The sequence below is a fragment of the Empidonax traillii genome, unplaced genomic scaffold (assembly GCF_003031625.1).
Source record: "Empidonax traillii isolate 1590-97213 ecotype Southwest subspecies unplaced genomic scaffold, ASM303162v1 scaffold1205:size206528, whole genome shotgun sequence".
NCBI lineage: Eukaryota > Metazoa > Chordata > Aves > Passeriformes > Tyrannidae > Empidonax > Empidonax traillii.
Genome location: NW_020956398.1, coordinates 103,311 through 123,294, shown reverse-complemented (window position 1 = coordinate 123,294; position 19,984 = coordinate 103,311). Strand labels below are relative to the sequence as shown.

The following is a 19,984-nucleotide window of genomic DNA, read 5'->3' as shown; positions in this document are numbered from 1 at the left end:
AGTGTTCTGGGCACCCTTGGCTGCCAAAACGATTGTCCATCCCACAATTTACCATTTTCACTTTGCAGGTGATAAATACAGCAGGGAAGAGCATTATGAGTGGGTTTGGTTTGTGAAAGGCAACACCAAACTGGAGCTCACTGGGGAGTTAAAGAGTCAAAGCCCTCACGCCAGGGCCATGCTGGGCAGTATCTGGAAGCAGGGAACAGCAAAGTTTGGGCTTTAAATAGCTGCCAACCCACTTTAATGCATATTTACGAGTTGAAACATGATTGATCTTAATACTGAGAAGGGAGAAATAAGGCATGGATCACAGAAATCAGCTTTTTCAAGCATATTAAAGCCACAGTCACCCATTGCTGTCGAAGTGTCTCACTGGGGGTGTTTTTGTTCACTGACAAGGAAGAAAATGGGCAGTATCTTTTCTGAGCTGAGAATGGGCCATGGAAATCCTGTACCAGCGTTTATCATGGTTCTGTCCCTTTCTCCTGATTCAATCTGCTGGATGGGTATCGCTTTTCCTCTTCTCCAAAGGACAAATTGCTATTTCATAGTTGCAAGCTCTTTAGAATGTGTCAGTGGAAGCTATTAATTGATCCTGCTATTAATAGAAAGGCATGGAAGAGAGAAAAGGACTTAAATAAAAAAAAAAAAAAAAAAAAAAAAAAAAAAAAAAAAAAAAAAAAAAAAAAAAAAAAAAAAAAAAAAAAAAGAAAGGAAATAATTTACCAAACTGAGTTTTCCAGACTAAAAGCCAGGTATAGCTCTAAGACACCTCAGCTCTGCTCTGCCAGCCGGGCCAGCAGCCAAACTGAGCTTTTGAATTCCCACCCATGTCCCATTTTCTGTCCTCTCACTGCTCTGCAAACGTCCAGCACTTCCATCCCCCACAAAGACCTCTCACAGAGCCAGAGAGATGTCCTGTCATTAAAACCAGCATCAGGCCCATCTTTCATTTTAACACGTGTGGGTGGTGTATAAATTCTCCTCTGAATTACCACAGCCAGCACTATTGGACTGTCACGTGGGAGATACTTAAATTAAGGGTTTGGGAGACTTTAATTGTAAAATTCAGAAATTTCTCCTAAGGACACAAACATAACTATCCAGACACAGAGTGGTTTCTTTCCTGTTGGAGAATCAGTTCCTGGACAAGCCAGTAAAGCCACAGGGTTTGTGCCCCCACATTTATGTCTTGTCTTACATTACAGTCTTTACCCACTTTGTATGTAGTTCCCCCTGATGAGGCCATCCAAAATTAAGCCAAATTAGCCTGATTTCAGATTTATTCAGAAAAAAAATGATCATTTTAACACGACTGCTACAAAGGTAGAAACGAAACCAGACTGATCCCAACCCTCCAGAAGAGCTTGGCATGGACTGGGAGCTCGTCCGTCTGTGGGGATGAATTCAGTTCTCTTGGAGATGGGAATGAGCCCAGGGAACAGCTATTCCCTGCTGTCCACGCAGCCTCCCATATCCCCAGGTTTTGGTGGGATGGCACTCAGGATGTGGAGCCAACACCCCAGCCAGGAAATCCTAAACCTGCCACTCAGAGCCTTGGCCTGGCTGGAAAAGGAACAGGGAGAGAAATTCCGAGGACAGAGCAAAAAGGATCAAGCCTGAATTTATTAAAAAATACATAAATAGTCTTTAGTGAGGCTTATGAATCGTAGTTTAAAAGATAATCTGCCCAATTTTATGAAAACACCACCATATGTGGTTGAACTTGACGAACTGAATTAATTATAATTATGTTTTTTATCATGTAGGTTCTCTCTTGGTAACTAATATTTTGGATGCTGTGCTTTGCTCAGCTGAGACACAGATGAATACCCATGAGCAATAGAGCTTTGAGATTAGCTCGTGTGAGAGTTCCATTAATTTATGAGCTGATACTTACACAAGTAAGCTCCCTAAATCCTGACAATTAGATGAAACAGCACCAGGATTTCTACAAGCTCCTCTCAGTCATCTTTTGCTGCCTCTTGTGATGCAATCGCTCCCCCAGCGAGTCTGTGAGGGACAGAAATCCATCCCCAGCACCAGTTTCTGTGCCTTGTCTCCACCACAGACAGGTGCTGTGGGGATCAAGCACTGCCAAAGAGGTCCCTGAGTCTCAGCCCCCAGAAAAAGGGTTTCATCAGAGCTCTACAAATACAACAAAATCAGCTGGGGTTTCAGAAATGCTTTTGTTTTAATGTAATCTAAGTGCTGAACTACCTTATAGTAACGTGCTTTCAAATGTTTACAGTCAAGGCATAATTGAATTTGACTCATCTTGGCCCCGATCCAGCTGTGATTTAATTGACTTCAGTGGGAGTTGGACTGGGCTCTAAGTAATTTTAACTAAAATAATCCATCAATTGTTCCTCACCCACTTCATCAAGCTCCTTCCTATCATTTATGATTGCCCTGTAATTTATTGCAACAAGGTGAAACGAACCCTTTTAACTTCTGGCACAGCCTCCTGTCCCTCAGCGGGGAACTCACACCACATAAGGCAGCCCTGCTCGAGGGAGGCAAAGAGCACAGGGAGCCCCAAAGTGTCACAGCAGCCTCCAAAAATCAGCTCCTGCAGCCTTCAGTCGGCACAGGAACACAACAAACCGTTAGCAAAGCTGTCAGGAGGAGGGTTGGAACAAAACAGGCAGAAGGGCGAAGCCAAACACGTCCAAAACTCAGGCGAATGTTTTGCGGCCAAGCGAAAATCATTTCGCTGTCTCAGTGGTTACGTTACTGGTTTCTATTTCAGGGGGACTTTTCACCTTTTTCCTCTTTGAGCCCTGGGAATAAACCCCACCCAGAGCACTGGGCCTTCCACAAGAGGGATCACGTTGAGCTTGACATGGAAGGAGATGTTTCCCACAATGAAGATCACCACTGCTAATTTTGCTGTAACGATGACAAGCTAATCTGTCATAGAATACCCTGCTTAAGCATCACACACACTTCTCTGTCTTCTAAAAGAAAAGGAGATGCTTTTATTAAGGCTTCAACCCTCTGTGCTTACACAAGAGTGTTCTGGCTTTTAATGGATCAACGTAGGCAGCTCTACACAAGATGTGGCAATAGGTACCTGTACACTCCAAGCTACTTGTTGCTTCAGCACTAGTTCTCAAGATGTCTATTTAAATTGAATTCAGATGAAATTCAACCCCTGTGAGGTGAAACCTTGGAGAAAATCCACAAAATGAGTAGCAAGATGATCCAAGACATAGGGCAACTATAAATCCAGTTCAAGCCCTTCTCTGCATGAGCAGTCCTGTTGGAGTCAGAGAATCAACTACACGAAAAAAACCACTGGCTTGTCAAAGAATTTACAAGATAAGACCTGAACAAGCACATCCAAACACATTTTAAGGTCACTGAAAGGTTGTTGCTCTGACAAAAAGACCATAAACTCACAAATAAAAATAAAGACAATCTAGCAATACCAAAAGTAACTTCATTGCTTTGCAAATGTCTCATAAAAAGGCAAGTTTTGTTTCAGCCTTTAGAAGATAATTTAGACAATTTAGAAACAAGTCTAGTGAGAGCACTGAGCAAGTGCCTGGAGAGTTCCTGATGGGAAGATCAGTTCCCAGGGATCAGTTTTGCCATCCACTGGTGCAGTTCAGTGCAAAACTTCCTTCCCTACGAACCCAAACCAAGAGCGTGGAAGTGAGAGCTAAAAGGCAGAGGTGCCCCTCCACCTCCCAAACCCGCTCACAACAGCCCTATCAGCAGCAAAGCCTCGCTGGGGGTGGATCCAGGGAGCTGTCCTTCCCCGTGGGACACAAATGTACTGCTCAGCACAAGTAAACAGAAGGAAAAACAACAGGTCTCCTTAGCTACTGCTCTGAGTGATCTGCTCCCTGAGCCTGGGGAGGACCGGGAACTTCACACCACACTCTGAACAGTCTCAATTCCTTCTCCACCTCCCCCAGCGAGGATTTTTGCCCTTATTCACACCCAGCAATGCTGGAGGTCACTGGTTCTACCAGATGAAATTGCCTTTTCCTTCGTTTTACAGCAGCAAGTTGAGTTAAAATCACCAAAATTATACTAAAGGCACTGATCTGCATTGCACAGTCTCCACGAGCAGTGGCCAAACTGAGGGCACCTTTTAGAAACCCTCCCTGGCTGAGCAGAGGGATTCAGACCGTGCTCCAGAGGCTTCAGAAAATGAGGTGTAGGTGTCAATTTTCCCAGTGGAATCCCACGTTCATTAACACCCCCTATTAGAACGTTTCTCCACAATGCAGTTCGTGCCCAACCACAACCACAGCGCTGATTGTTTGCCCCAGGAGGTTTTATTGCAGTCGCTGGGCTGTGATCTTTGTTTTGTTCTCTGTGGCTTTGCCTTTCACTGATTTCTTTTATTCACTGTTATATCCTCTGCTAAGAGCCCTGAGATACAGACAGCAAAAGTCAGTCTTGATTCCAATTTTTTTAATATTTAGCATTGAAACCTCTTCAGAGCCAGATTTCCCTGCTCAGTTTTCAGACTCTGATCTGGCTTTGCTTCTGAAATACCACCTCTAATATGGGATATAATCCAACAGAGAAAATTAGCAGACACTTCTCCAGGTATCTATTTATCATCACCCAGCCCATTATTCTCCCCATAAGCCACTTTCGGGCACTTCTGAATTATGTTTTCAGCTAAAGACATCAAAACACGCAAAAACCACGGCGGCCACCCTGGAAAACACCTGAACTCTTTAAAAAATTCCATTTCATGCCCAATCTGCAGCAGTTCCAGAGGAATCCCCCTTCCCTCCATACGCTTCTTCCATTTTTTCCTCAGATGGGCTTCTTCCTGACAGCAAATCCTGACTTTTCTGAGTTTTCAAGGAGCACTCATCTCTGAACTCTCTTACATTTATTAGAAATACTCACCAGCTTCACTAATGCTGAATCCCAGACATCCACACAAGCAGCACTTTGCATTTCCAAGGATTAACAGATTTCCTTCCTCATTTTGCCTTTACTTTTTGCTATCAGCTACAGAATTATACAGACCTTTGCAAGCTAAACCAAATAAATGCAGGCAGGTTTCAAAATATCTTGTTTTTCCTCATATATCTGCACAAATAATCAGCAAAAACCCCAGGCAGCCCTGCAGCAGAGCAGATTTCCACAGGGAGACGCTTCCAGCGTTGCAATTTAAGTCTGCCCCTACCACTCCTGTATAAAAACACATATTCATTTTGACCTGCTTCCCTCAACATTTTAGGATACAGATTTTCCATGGATTCATGAGACATCACAGGCACACATTTAGGTCTCACTTCACACAGGGCAAGAACAAAACTGTTTCCAACACCTTGTAATATTGACTGGGATGCCAGTACTGGGAGCCAACAATCCAACCCCACCAGCTCAAGATTCCAGGTGGAAAATAATGTCCCAGAGCAAACCCCAAACCTCCCCTGAATCAAGGCCTTTTGGAAGAGAATCTTGTGAGGTCATTCATAAAATCTGAGCTGTTTCAAGACACAATAAATCTGCTCTCTCACCGTGGTTCCCTAAAAAGGCTGAGTGAGGATCCAGAAACATCAACCACTTCATCTCCCCAGCGATGATTCCCTGCGGGCCCTGGTGGGAATCGCTCAGTTTAGTCCAGAAAATACCACGGACACGAGGAAAATGATAGTTAAATTCCTAATATCATCCTAATATAAAACAGGACTAGACAGACACGGAACTGGAAGTGAAGGATCCAAGTTTTGAACAATTCCAGACAACCCACCCGCATCGACACCCCGATCGCACGAACTCCAAGCGACGTCTTGGCCTCCAAAGAAGCCCCAAAACAAAAAAAATCCACCATGCCAAAAATCCTAATGATGATTTCAAGGAAAGCAAATGATGATATTTATTGGTGCTCTTTAAAGGCAGCTTGTTGCACAGCAAGGAGAGTAGCAGATTTCCAAAATTACGTAAACAAAAAAGGAGAAAATGAAGGTTCCACTTCCCGGAGTTGTGGTGCTTTTAAATGTACGTGGAGCAGTAGAATCCCCTTGGACACAACTCCCCCTCCAGAGGGGTCAATATTTTTATGTTCAGTAGCTAATTCTCTCAGAATATACTGATATATTTGTGCCTTCCAAGGTGGTGTTCAGGTCTAGCAATTAAAGAGAAACCAGCACAGCCCCGTCTGAGACAGGCACCAGGAAAAACCTTGGCTTAGGACAGACATAAATTACACTGATGCTCATTAGGATTTAAATTATAAACCACTAAGATGCATTCAAATTTAGAGGGGTTTTTTTATGAGCTCTGGAATAGGGCCTGGTACAAATGAACACCCAGCAGACAATGAATAATTTGTACGACCGAGTTTGCTGAAATAACAGCAGAGTCTGTGACTGAGGGCAACACAATGCTTTGTAATGCAGACATAATCCATTTGGAGAGCTTAAAAAACACCCTCCAAGAGCAATATTGTTGATTGTTAATACACAGTGTCACAAATTCCACTCTGACCAGGGATCTCACACAATTCCCCTCCACACTGCAGCCACCACCTCCTTGGATTTAATTTTTAAACTATTTTAGTGCCTTTGATAAATAAGGAGCATTTCCAATTTCAGCTTGTAGCATCACATACTAACAGTGTCCCTGAATTCTTTGTCATGCACAAAATTACAATTAAGGCAACTGGATTTGAAATGTGTGGCTTACCCAAGACCATAAAAAAAAAAAAAAATACAAGAGACAAACCAGAATGGAACAGACTCACTCTACTCTATTTTAAAATGCAAAATTGAAAAATTATATAAAGACAATTTGAAAAGTGATTTTGACAAGAGTCTGCTCAGCCTTCAGCAATCGGTGTAACAAACCAAGCATATTAACACTGTGTCATTACTTATACAAAATAATTAGCTATGGCAGGATATGAAAAGCCAATAAAAATATAAACACCATGAAACAAAATTGCATTTTCCTTCAGTCCTCACAACCCAAAAAGTCACAAGTCATAGCAGTATTACCCACCATCCAAAATTATTTCTAATATTTATTTTAAATTTCTTTAAATGGCTCTGAACCCAGACCAGCATTTTGTTACAGATTTGGTGTGAGTACAGCCTTGTTTATTTGCTCAATAAACACCACAATTCATGTTCAAACACCAAATTTGAATCTAATGATGGAGCCCTTTCAGAGGGAAAAGGTTTTACTTCCAAACACAGATTTGGGTTGGGGTTTATTGCAGGTTCTCTGTAATGGGAATCTCCCCAGTGACATCGATGGCTTCACCCCCTGAACGCTCCTTCCTTGGCTAAAGCGTCAATCTTCGACCTCACCATGCCCAGGAAAAGCCCCAAACGCTCTTTCCACACACCCCTCTCCTTGGCCCATCTGTTTTGTCCCAGTCCAGCTGCACTCCTCAAATATCCAGCATTTCCTCCCTCCCGTTTTCTGCCGGGTCGCCCAAGTTTTCCGATCTCCCGTCACTCAGCGGGGTCAGCTGTTGGACACACAGGCTGCACACGCACCACCATTTCTATCTTTCAGCTCCAAATAAATTAGAAAGGCAGATCAGCCTTCCCAAGGTGAAAGAAATATTAACTCTTTAGCCCAGGAAAACAGCCACAAAACCTGACTCGACAAAAAGCCATCGGAGAGGGGTTCAGCTGCAGTTCAAACCCTGCCAGGTCCCAGCTCACCTCACAGTAAGGCAACATTTCTGGGGTTTAGGTTTGGGTCAGAGATTAATTTTTTTTAGATCTTGAAGAGACTGAGTGCTCACTCCCTCCTGATTAACTCCAGAGGCAAAGCAAAGGCAGGCAGTGAGTTAAATGCCACGGTGCTGTATTTCTGCAGCCTTCAATCCCCAAGTGGTTCAGGGTTTGGTTTTTTTTGTTTATTTTCTCTGTGTGTGTGTCTTTGGGTTATTTTTTGTGTTTGGTTGTTTTTTTAAATTCTATTTACAGATTTGTATTGGGTATTTTCAAGGTCTTTCACATTCAGTTCTCCTTTGTGGTGCTGTCCTTTTCTTAGCCAATAATTTCCTCTCTTCTATAATAAAAAAAAATCCCATTACCTAATACACATAATCCTTTAATTGTGCCTATAAACGTTAGGATCTGACAATTTGGAACCAAGGACTTTTGTGGCAGTTTATTCTTTAGTTTTAATCCAGCAATCTCTCTGTGTTTCACTTCCCAAGCACTGCAAGCCCGTAAAGATTATTCCAAGATATTCACAACCAGGCTGACATGGGGACAGGCCAGAGGTTGGGCCAGAAACACAACCTTGAGGCAAATTCATTAAAGATCCCGGGCACAAAGAGAAATAAGGCTTTCATTGAAGGGTAAGCACAGGAGGCACAGCAGCATCACCCCGAATCCACTGCTGAATCATCCGAGGATATAATTATTATTTAACTGATATATATTCCTCTTGCATAGACAACTCTTGCTATACTTGACCCAGAACAATGTATTTAAAATTTTTCTCTCTTTTTTTCCCCATGGGGTTGGTGAGAGTCAACCCAGCTGCTGGGAAGCGCCTCACCCGTCCAAAATGCCGAGGGGCCCTTAGGTGACACCCAGGCCCTATTTTTTGATGCCCAGTTACTCATGCAGCTTCTGGACATTGATAATACTCCTTTTGGGCGGTAAAGAGGCTTTCTTGTCTAATTCTTCCTCTTTCTGTAGAGAAGGAGGGAAAAACCTCTTTCCTTTTCCTGGTGGGTTGAGGTCTGCGGGTGGATTCGGGGCCTCTGCGCGTTACACACTGGACCCCTTTGGGACGTTTGGGCCTGTTTTGCCCCAGCACTGAATCTCCCTGTCTGTGCAGTAGCGAGGGATCAGCTCTGAAAAACTCCCTTGTCAGCAATATCTTGATTAACAACCAGCTCCTACACAAAAAACGTGTCAGCGATTCGTTCGGGAAGGGAAGGGACGTCACGCGCAAACCCGTCGGGAGAAGGGAATGCTGAGTGAGGATCACACTGCTCGGGCAACTTCTGCTTCCCCAGAGCTGGTTCATCGTGGGCCTGAATTCTGATCCAGCCTCCTAATCCCTTCTGGATCTCTAATAACTTGTATTTACAAAATAAATATTGAGGTTGGAGGAAGATTTGTGCCTGGACCGAGGATTTACTCTGCTCGGCAAACTCTTAATACACCCCAACAGCAAGTTTTGTATTAGCACAGCCCTGCTGAGAGCTGAAAAGATCCTTTTTATTTATAGTCAGCCAAGCAATAAAAACCCACAAACCAAACCAACAAACCTAAGGCAAAGTGCAGGCCTTGAGTTTTTTAAACACAACTTAATACAAATTCAAAATGAGCTTTCCCAGGAAAGAGAAGGAGGAAAAGTAGAATTCTACAACCTTGAAATAAATATTATTTTTACTGGTAATTAGTCCTTTACAAATATTTGGCAACAGATAAGATTTTTTGAAGACTGTATTTTTAAGCTGCAGTTTCATCATCTCATTTCTCTGAACACATCAGGGGTCACCACTGGAAGAGTGGCCTTACGAGAGGGACAGAAACCTGCAAAACTGCCTGCATCACCAGAAAGAGGGTCTTTTATTATTATTATTTCTATTTATTTATGTATTTATTTGTTAAAATCTGGAATGCATTCTAAGACTGTTATTTTTACTTTTAATGTGGCTTTTTAAAGGCTCACATTAGATCACTCTGCTTGGGAAATTTTATAATGCCCATGGTCAAGAGCCAGTCAGCCACTCTTTTTGCTGCCTGTACAGGGCAGAGCCGCTTGGTGTATTTATTTGTGGTGTCTCTCTTTGCAAAATCATCAGAATTATTTTCCTATCCTTGCTGTTTAAAACAGCCTAAGCTCTTTCAAAGACACGAGAATTTAGGGTAGAAAACCCGTGCCTCTACAGCATTTTTTTCCCCTCCTTTTCCCCACTATTTCTATTAATTCCTTTGCGCTCCCGCAGACGCGATGAAAAAACCATCGGAGGTCTCAATGAGCACGAGGTGAAGGGCGATTTCTGCTCCCTGTGGAGCTCCTTAACTCCCTGTCAATTATCTGGCTGTGGATTTGTGACCACCCCGACGGCGATTCGGCTGAACCCGCCGCTGCACGCGGAGAGGAACCATCGGATAACTGCGAGTAGGAGATGGCAACTAAGAACTGATGGTAACTGCCGGCTGACTGGCAGCATGAGACGATAATAACTAACTAACAACTCTCCCCGCGCTGGCAAACCCCGGGACTGGGAGCAATCCCTTCTGCGGGGCTGGGATGGGACAGCCGGGGTTCATCCAGGGCAGCGCTGGGATGCGGTGGGAGAGTCCGGAGCCGCTCGCTCGAATTCCCCCCCGACCTCTCCGAGCCCCGAGCATCTCTCGGTGACCCCCCGGTCCCCCCCGGGGTTGGGCTTACCGGCGCAGGAGTGCAGCGGCTTGGGCCGGACCAGCAGCGACGGGCACACGGAGTAGAGCGAAAGTTTCTCGAAGTAGTCGCAGGTCTCCTTGGAGAGGATCTCGTCGATCATGAAGGTCTTGTAGCGCCTCCTGCCTGCCTTGGGCCGGCCGGGCGCGGGGAGCCGCGGCTGGGGATGCGGCTGGGATTCGGGATGGGGCTGGGAATGGGGCTGGGAATGGGGCTGGGGGTGGCCGTGCATGGCGGGACCCCTGTGCGGGGCTGCCGGGGCCGCGCCCGGCTCGCATGGGCGGCCGGCGCCCCGAGCGGACCCCGCGGCGTCCCCCTGTGCCCCCTCGGTGTCCCCGCGGTGTCCCCTCTGTATCCCTGCTCTGTCCCCTCTGTGCCCGCTCTCTGTCCCCTCTTTCTCCCGCGGTGTCCCCTCTGTGCCCCTGCTCTATCCTCTCTGTCCCCTCTCTGTCCCCTCTCTGTCCCCTTCTCTGTCCCCTTCTCTGTCCCTGCGGTGTCTCCCCGCTCTGTCTCCCCGCGGTGCCCCCGCCGGTCCCTCCGCGGCCGCTCCGCGGTGTCCCCGTTATATAAAGGCTCCGATAAGCATCTCTGCCATGGCCGCGCGGCCTTTTTAGGAGGCTCGGGCTGTCAATCAGGGCTCCCGCTGCTCCCCGCAGAGCCCCATTGTCACCCCGCGCCGGGCTGGGAGGATCCGCCGCTGCTCTCCCCTCCCTGCTCGCTATTTTAAGATACCGGGGTGTGTGGCTTGGCTTGGATTTTTTTTTTTTTTTTCTTCTTCTTCTTCTTGGTGCAAAAATTGGAAAGGTTCCAGATTGGGGCTGGATTTTTTTTTTTTCCTACTTTCTTCTCCCTCCTCTCCCCGTCTTCTAGGCTGTAATTACTTACAAAACCTAAATTGCCGCATTCCTGGCCACGACAACTTCCCCCGACCGGCATCAAACCCATTCCCCGGCCGCGAAGTGCCGGAGAGCGGCAGAGAGAGAGAAAAAAAATCCTGTTTATAGGTGCCTTGCACTTATAGGTATATATAGAATATATATCTAATACAGAAAAGATATTTTTCTCCGGGGTGGCGTTACTCGTCCCAAAGCCCGAGATGATTTTTCTGACCGATCCCTGCTTAGTTCAGCTGGATTTTTCGCCAAGCTGAGCTTTGAGCCCCTTCCTCTGAGGGCAGAGGTTTGCCCACCGAAAATTTCCCTCCCAGGCTGAGCTCTGAGTTTTACTCTCAGCTCTGTGGCCTCGCACACCTGGCTGAGCCCAGGGATCAGCAGAACACCCTGCACGGGGGAATCGCTGGAATCCTCCCGGTGAACCGCAGGTGTTCCAGGAGCCACAGCCGGCTCGCAAACTTTACACGGGGTAAAGAGAGGCTCATTACGGAGATTTGCCACCCCCTAAAAAATTATTATTTGTAGGCTTCAGACAAGGACTTAAATATAATCTGCAAAAAGTCGTCGGCCACCCCTCGGCTCTCAAGCTCCGCCGATCCAAATGGCAGCAAACTCCTATTTTACTGATAGAAAACTCAACCTGTCTTTGCAGAAGGCAACAGCCATCTCAAACTCTCCTCAACGATTTGGGCAGCTTTCGTTTTGTCAACTGTGTTTTTTAAAAGCCCTCAAAAAAAACTTACAAAACTCTCTTTGACCTCTTTTGTAAAAGCAACGTTTCTTTTTCAACTGAAAGTACCATTTGCCTTTCATTTCAGAGATGCATTTGCTGAGTTGGAGAGACATAATATCAAAATAAGATACTTGTGTTGTCCACACGCTGTCAAAACTGGAAGGCAAATGCAATAAATATCAGACTTTTGGTATGTCGGTTGAACCTATTTTCTTAAAACTTTATTACTTTAAAAAAAAAAAAAAAACCAAAAAAAAACACGCCACAGCAAATTATAATGAAACAAAGCTAAAGCAAAGCATTTCGCTCATTAAACCACTGGGAGGACATTCCAATTTAAAATAAATTGGTTGGGAATGGTTTTATTTCTTTTTATTTGGAGAAACTAAAGCCATCTTGGTACTAGGAATTTCACTAGTATGATAACAACTAAGGGGTTCAAGGACATCTTCCTTCCTTCATAGTATAACTCTTTTTAAATTACTTAAACAGTTGCTTTAATTCCTAAACCAACTGTGGATATTTAAGGAGATGAACTGACTTTGTTATGAATGTACTTCATGAAAACTCACCTCTTTATTCACACAGAAACCATTTAAAGAACTACTTGCTTTGCCTTTACCAGACACTTTTTTTTTTTTTTTCCCCAGGAGACAAAATAATTACCAGCAACATTACCTTCAGCAATTAGTGCTTCCTGCAAAGAATATTTTGAGAGCAACATCCTGAGCAAGCCAGAGATCTAACCCCCGGAGCAGCAGCAAAGCGTTCCCTCGGTGTCGGGGCAGGAGCCGCAGCCCCTCCAGCCCCTTCCCAAACCCCTCCTGCATTCACCGCCTGTGCAAAACCCCACGGCACGGGAATGTTTCCTAAACCGAGAGCACAACACTGCGAATCCAAGAGTATCCCAAGATCCTGACCAGATCAGAAACCAAGAGGGGAAGCAAAGCGTGGGCTCGCTGAACTCACACACAGAGCCCGATCCCAGGACAAGAGTTCTCTGCTCGCCTTTAAAACATTTCCTTCTCCCACCTGAAGAGCTGAATATCCCGAGGCGAGGGGCTGGCACCTCCGCCCGTGCCCTGGGAATGCCTCACCTGGGCCCAGGGGGATGGACTGGCACGTGGGGTCAGCGCAAAACTTGATTTCTTTTTATTTATGATTTTTTTTTTTAAAAAGCGAGCGGCCGGAGCAACACGCGGGTTACGCCGTTTGAAACACACGCTGGCTGTCAATCAAAAAGGGGGTGCTTTGGTCGGGAATAATCAGGGGTTTTGTTTCCAAAATTAATGAAGTGGCTGGAATAGCGAACATCTGCCAGGGGGACTCAAACCCCGAGCAGCTGTTGGAGCCCCCAGGCCCCTTCCCACGCAGGACAGCCCTGCTGGAAGTGCCTGTCCCGGAGGTGTCTCTCGGGCCGGGGAATGGGGCCGGGAGGGAGGCTGGGGAGGGAAAGGCACCTCGGGGAGGTTTGAGGGCAGAGCCCTGACGATGTGTGAGCCGGGAACCTGCACAGCGTGGAAGTGGGGGGACAGCAGGGACCGGGATTGCTGCCTTCTCCACCAGGGAATTAACCCGAGGGGCAGGAAAGGCACGGCAGGAGACGTTCTGAACTGGGGCTTCTGCACACAACTTTAATTCTGTGACAACTGGTGCTCCCAGACCCTTTGTGAGCAGCACCGGAGCCAGTGCAGGGCACCCTGGAAAAATTATTAAGAATCTTAGAGCTGTCTTGTTTAGTCCCATCACAAACAGTATCATCAGACAGTGATTAAGGACACGGGAATTAAGGTGCTGCTGTATTACTGAAGTTGTTATTGAGGTAGTACCCAAGTACCTGGTTCTGCTCAGGGCAGAGTTAGCTGGTTGTGATTTCTTGCTTCTGTATTTATACATTGCCAAGCACCCTGGGATCTCTTCCCCAAGGAAAGGAATTCTGTGTGGTGGGTTTTCAGCTCGCTGGTTTTCCACATTCAAAGAAGAATTTAAAATGCAAACCCTTTTTGACAGAATGGGCAGGACAAGCTGAAGTGCCAAAGCCTTAAAGTGCATTGGCTCTTGTTCTGAATTCCTTTTTCCATATCAAAAGGGCAAAGATACATCTCCAAGCCCCTGACATTACCAGGTTTAATCACTAGAAAAGTCCCTTTTCCAGTGAAATCCAACCACCTTTGAAAACAGATATGTACAGACATAACCAATCCTGCTAAACACAGCACTCTGATCTCCAGTGTCTGCCTTTTTCAGCGTGATATTGGGCTGGATACTTGATCCAGAGTAGAAAAATCCAGTGTGTGGCCAGAAAGAGGGAGGCACAGTTTGGGCCAGCGTTTCGCTCCAGGGGATCCAGAGGCTTTGTCCTCTCGGTGTGAAAGGTCTCGGTGCATAAAAATCCCTTTGAGTAAAAGATCTCAGCATCTGCCTCACATAAATAAAAGCGAATTTGTAGTATCTGCCCCATGCCAGAGGAAAGGGCATTGCCCAGGAAGGCTCTTTTGAAGCCTGGAAGAGCGTAAAACATCCCACATAGAAGGTAAACCCACTTTATGTGTGGCTAATGAGCCCCTTGGTCCTCCCTGTTCCCCTGACAGCAAAGCTTTCTCAGAGAGAGACACCTCTGAGCAGGGTCTCCTCCCCATCTCCTGGAAAGCCTCTGGAAAAGCAGGATCCCACCACAGGATGGAGGGGAAAGTTTAGTGTTTCTTGACCCTGAACTTTACCTTTGCAGATGGCAAGATGATACCTCGGGGCACCCCAGTGTGTGAGGAAACAGAAACCCCAGAGCAGAGCAGTAACTGCACATACTCACACACCCCACCCCTTCAGTCGTGGTCAGAATAAACCAAGGTGCCAAATTATTCTGAAAGCTGAACTATCAACTGGGGCACCTTTGTTTTATTTCCTGTTCTGCCCCAAGCCTTAAATCTAATCTGCTTTGCTTGGAGCCAACTTTGAATCATCTAGAAATAGAGTATAATGGTATTTATCATGTGAATGATCCATTGGCCAGTCCCCAGATTAATTAAGATGCTCTGCTTTAAAGTAATAGGACAGCTAATAACCATTTTTATCAGTGTTGAGAACACACAAGCCATCAAGCTCATCCCACAGGTTGTAAAGTCCCTCAGAAGGAGATTTAGATGTGGCTTCAGACTTACGTGGAGAGAAACTGAGGCAAAGGCCTCGCTTACCACCACTCCTTTCCAGACAGGGCATAATCTAAATCCCAGCATTTTCCCCTGGGACTTTATCTTTCCCCCCCAGCAGCACTGGGGGCTGTGACACAGTGTCTTGATCTTTTCCCAGTAACCCCTCTGCAGGGATTTGTTTTTCCAGGCTATGGCTGGGAGGATCTGGGCTCATAAGCCAGGGATAAGGACTTTGGGAGTGGCAGCCAGGAAGGCAAAGGGCATTTTGTGTCACCCTGAGCACTAAAACACACACGGGTGGCTCTCGCTGTGGAGCAGGAATTGTACCAGTCACGGCCAGGGCCGTTGCTGAGGAGGAAAGAAAAAATCCTGGAGAACATCCCAGAAGGGAACTGTTTCTGCTCCTGTCCTAATCACACCACCTGAAGGGCCAGTTTGGGCAAGACAGAAGCACCTGGTCCCCTACTATTCCTCCCCAGTATCCGTGGGACAATAAATCGTGTTTTCCCCATGCACCCGTTTCTCCAGTGAATTCCACACTGTTGTGACAAGTCACCCCCAAGGGCAAGGAAGCACCAAGCCATCCCCATCCTCATCCACCCCACAGCACTGACATCCCCAGGATGCCAATGAAAACAGAGACAACTATTTTAATATGGCCAAGGTAACAAAAATCTCATTCAACCCACTTTCCTAGAGGGCCTGGAGCCAATGGTGAGGGGAAGTGTCTGATCTCATGAGAAAAAGTGTTTGGAATTGGAACATCTTTCAAAAAGCACCCCCAATTATTGGCAGGGAAGGCTTCCCAAATCTACCACTGCCTCAGTCTTTAATCCCCGCTCCAGCCTCATTTGGATGAGGATCCACATGTGAATGCTCACTGCTCCATCCAGCTTTGCCTAAGGCCAACTATTTTTTGCACAAGTCTTGCTAAATCTCTGCCAAGCTGGATGGTAGCATGTTAAAAAGCAAAAAAAAAGAAATCAAAATATTTCCAACGCCTTCTATAAAACAGCCAGGATGTTTTGGTGTTCTGTGACTGATGCTTTATTCATTATTCAGGGGATTATCTCTACTTTCTTTTTTCCTACAAGACAATTTACCTGCAAGCAGCAAAGATCCCAAACCAGTAGACCAGAAGAATGTCTCCAGTCTCCATAGAGACACCAGGAAAACACCAGGATCATGTGAGCTGTACACAAGAAGCCTATTCATCCTGGAATGGGTGGTGTTCCAGAACCTGAAGTAATTTTGACAATCTGCCACCATCTCAGCCTGCAAGAAGCCCAGAGGGGGTTATTGATGCCATCAAGGGCTGAGCTTTATTAATGGTTTCTAGACAGCCTTCATCACTTCAGGCTCTGCAGGACCCAAATCCAAACCTGCAGATGGATCTGTCATTCAGTCAGTCAAGAGAAACCAAAGCCAGCCATCCCAGAGAGAGCCCAGGGACTGTGTGTCCTACAGGATCCACTCCCAAAAGGCTGCAGAGGGTCAGGAGCTGCCAGCCAGAAGCCCAGTTATCCCAGAATGCTGGAACAGGACTTGCTCTTCACTCACCCAGGGGCTGTGCTGTGCAGTTCCCTGCTGCAGACAGACTTGTATTTGGTTAATACAAGGACAAACAAGGAGAGACAGGGGTTCTGGGAGTCAATAAATAACAAAAATTAGCAGAATTAGCTGTGGCACTCCTGGGGCCCTGGGGTTCACAGGTGAGGTCAGAACTTTCGTTGCCTAACGCTGAGGGAAGGACAGAGAGGCAGATCGTGCCTATAAATAGATTAATTCCTTCTAAACAAGGAAAGAGCAAAACCTCAGCTACAGTAAAAAGTCCTTCTCAGAGGTCCTGGGCAATTTTACTCCTCTGAGGAGGCTGCTCACAGCAAAGGGAGCATGGGAGCCAGCCAAGAAAAGGGTTGAGACACAAAGGAGAGGCTCCCTCCTATTAAAAGGGCCTAATCTGGCTGCCTTTGGTGATGCTCAGTGTCCTTCCTCGACCTGCCACAATTCCACAGGAAGGTCCTACCTGTGGAACAGCTCTGGAATCCATTTCATGGCCAGAGCTGAAGAGCAGTGCCATTCCCAGAAGGATCTGCTGCCTGGATTGCAGCAGTTGGGTATTTCCCCATCAGCTGGGAGCCAGCACAGAGCTCCAGGGGTTCGGGAATTCTGCATGGGGGGCTCTGGGATGCTTGGGGAGCACTCAGGTTCATCATTCAGAACTAATTGTAACACTGAAACCCTCAGAGCAGCCTTGGACTGAAAGATTTGGTCCTGCAGAATGACCCGAGTGCCCCACGCGTTCTGGACGCAAATCTGTCACCTTCTGATCGCTCAGCAACAGCCAAGGCACCACAGGAACCTGCAATCCTCCAGGCTGTGCCACTGCTCACACCACAGCACGGGGGTTTTCTCTCCCAGACAGAGCTTTTTGGGTACTCCCAGGCCCAGGCAGGGACAGGCCCTGACCCCAGCCCGGGGATCAGACAGACCAGCTGGTTCCCCTGAGGAGCAGGGGAGGAATCAGCTCTAATTCCACTGCCATCCAGTGTAATTAGGACATTCAAACACACAGAGCTGTTAAGACCCTGGTGCCAACAGTTAAGCCCCAGAGCTTTCACTGTGTTATCAGTGCAAGGGGGGAGCAGGACATCAAACAACTGATGCCTGTGTCCAGTGTGTCCAGTGTGTCCAGTGTGTCCAGTGTGTCCAGTCCCCTTGTATCTAAGGAGCGCCTCCAAATTCCTTTACTCAGTTGTCCCATTTTTCTGCCCACAGTCTCAGCTTTGTGCTTGACCCTGAGCTGTTTGTCTTCTCACCATTAGCTATTTCCTTGCCTGCTCTCTCCAGCCCTTTTCCACTGGTGTTCCTGAAAGGCTTTAATCCCTGCTGCCAGGAGGCTCAGGAGCCTCAAGGCTGGTCCCAGAGGTGCAGTGTCCTTCCCTCACTGCACAGATCCTGATCGTGTCTGTTTGCAAGAAGGAACTGTTCTCCTTTGCCTTCCACCTATTTCAGAGTTCTCTTGGGGCAGACAAAGTCCCACTCTCCATCTTGCTGGACAGAACAGCAGCAATTGCAGAGCATCTTTAACACAGGAAAGCTCTCCAGGCTCAACCTGAGAGCCTGTCCCTGCTCCCTGTCCGTCTCCAACAACCATTAACTTTTCTTTGTACTCCAGAGATGTTCCTAATTCATACACTAACAATTTACATTTTAATTCTTCATAGCTCTGCTCTTGCATAGAAGGATACTATGAAGAAAAAAAAAAATCTGAGCTCTTATGGTAAAGGTGCATCCTTGCAGATCATCCTTTTTTATATAGAACTCTCTTTTTCTCAGTTCTAAACTTCAAATGAATGTGCCTTTTAGCACAGAAAGAAGAATGTTCTAAGACTTAGTTTCTGAAGTCTTACCAGCTCACATGAGATTTTATTTTCATCAGCCATGGATCCTTGTTGTAGGTAGGAAAGCTCCTTATGAGCTTTGAGGGGTCAGGTCTTTTCAGTCTTAATTCTTCTCTGTATCCCACCCTGTGCTTTGTGCATTAAAAAAAAAAATTGTTTACCACAATTGCAGCTCCAAAGTCTAGAAGAATACTAATATTAAAATAAGTAAATACATTAGCACATGGAAGAAGAGCAAAGGCTTATAGAAAGTCTCCTGTTAAGAACCCAGAAACAAATTATTCAGAAGCAGCTAGAGAATAAATCAAAAAAATTTAATAGTAAAATTTTTCATAGTAAAACACGTTTCTTCTCCACTTATTACGACTCCTTCATAGCCTGTTAGTGATTAATAGAATAAAGTAATTGCAGTGAGATCTTTGCTTCTGGATTAACAGAAATAGGATTTATTCCCTTATGTTTTGGAGCAGAATAATGAATAATGTAGGAAGGAGATACAGAACACCTCTGCTGCAATTCTTTCAGGAAAAGCTTCTGGGCAGACGTGGATGGGGCTGACAATGCAGGGCAGGATCCCCAGGGGCTGCAGGGCCTGGCAGGGAGGTGGCAGGGCTGAGTCTGGGAGATCCTGATGGTGTCTCCTTGGGTGTGCAGCGAGCCCAGAGACCAGGGCAGTGACTGAGCAGCAAGCAGAGCTTCCCTTGCTGATCTGGGCAGACAAAAGCAAGGTTTTCCTTGCTTTCCATGGACACCAACCAGCTCAGAGCAGCTGCTGGCCCGTTCCAGAGGGATGGTCTCCAGCCTTGGCTCTGCCCATCCCCAGAGCAGCTGTGGGAGCTGCCAGACAGCGAGGTGGAGTGAGGGCACTGGGCCTTGGGGGGGAAAAAACCAGCAAATAGAGCTCTTAGCAGGAAGGAGAGGAGACCTGGCTGTCCCTGCATGGAGGGCTCTGACTCCAGGCCCTGATGTGTCCTTCTTTTCTGTGCTGCTGCTTTGACCTGCAATTCCCAGCCATCTGTGGCACTGCCTTGGCTTCAATCTTCACTCAGCCCTTGCCTTTAGCTGCTGTTTCTGCAGGCCTGAGTGGGAAAACTCCCAGGGTCTTCCAGAATATTGGGATTGTGGACAGGGTCCAGTTTAACAGATGAATCCTCTTCCACTGCCTGCAATGGGGCTCCACTGATACAGGATAAGATTCTGTCTTGTGATCCAGATGAGGCAAAGCTTGAGAACAATTACAGCTAATTAGGTCTCCATGGTCCAGCTGTTTTATTGGTTGAATGAGTTAACAATAAAGACCTGCTCTGAGTTAGAGAAAGCATCCTTGAGAAAAGTTGATCCTTTGAAATTAGTCTGAGTTTTAGATTTTTATTTAACATGTATACTAAAGGCATGGCAATGACATCCTGAGTCAGGCAAAGGACAGTGACT

At 46.3% G+C, this 19,984-nt stretch overlaps 1 protein-coding gene across 1 annotated transcript in view; it reads right to left on the bottom strand.

The window, feature by feature from the left end:
- BARX2 (BARX homeobox 2) overlaps positions 1 to 10,606 on the bottom strand; it is a 29,239-nt gene extending 18,633 nt beyond the window's left edge. Inside the window, exon 1 of the mRNA XM_027905787.1 lies at positions 10,366 to 10,606. Within this exon, the coding sequence (XP_027761588.1) occupies positions 10,366 to 10,606 (241 nt within the window). The remainder of the gene's footprint in view (positions 1 to 10,365) is intronic.
- Between the last annotated feature and the right edge of the window lie 9,378 nt (positions 10,607 to 19,984).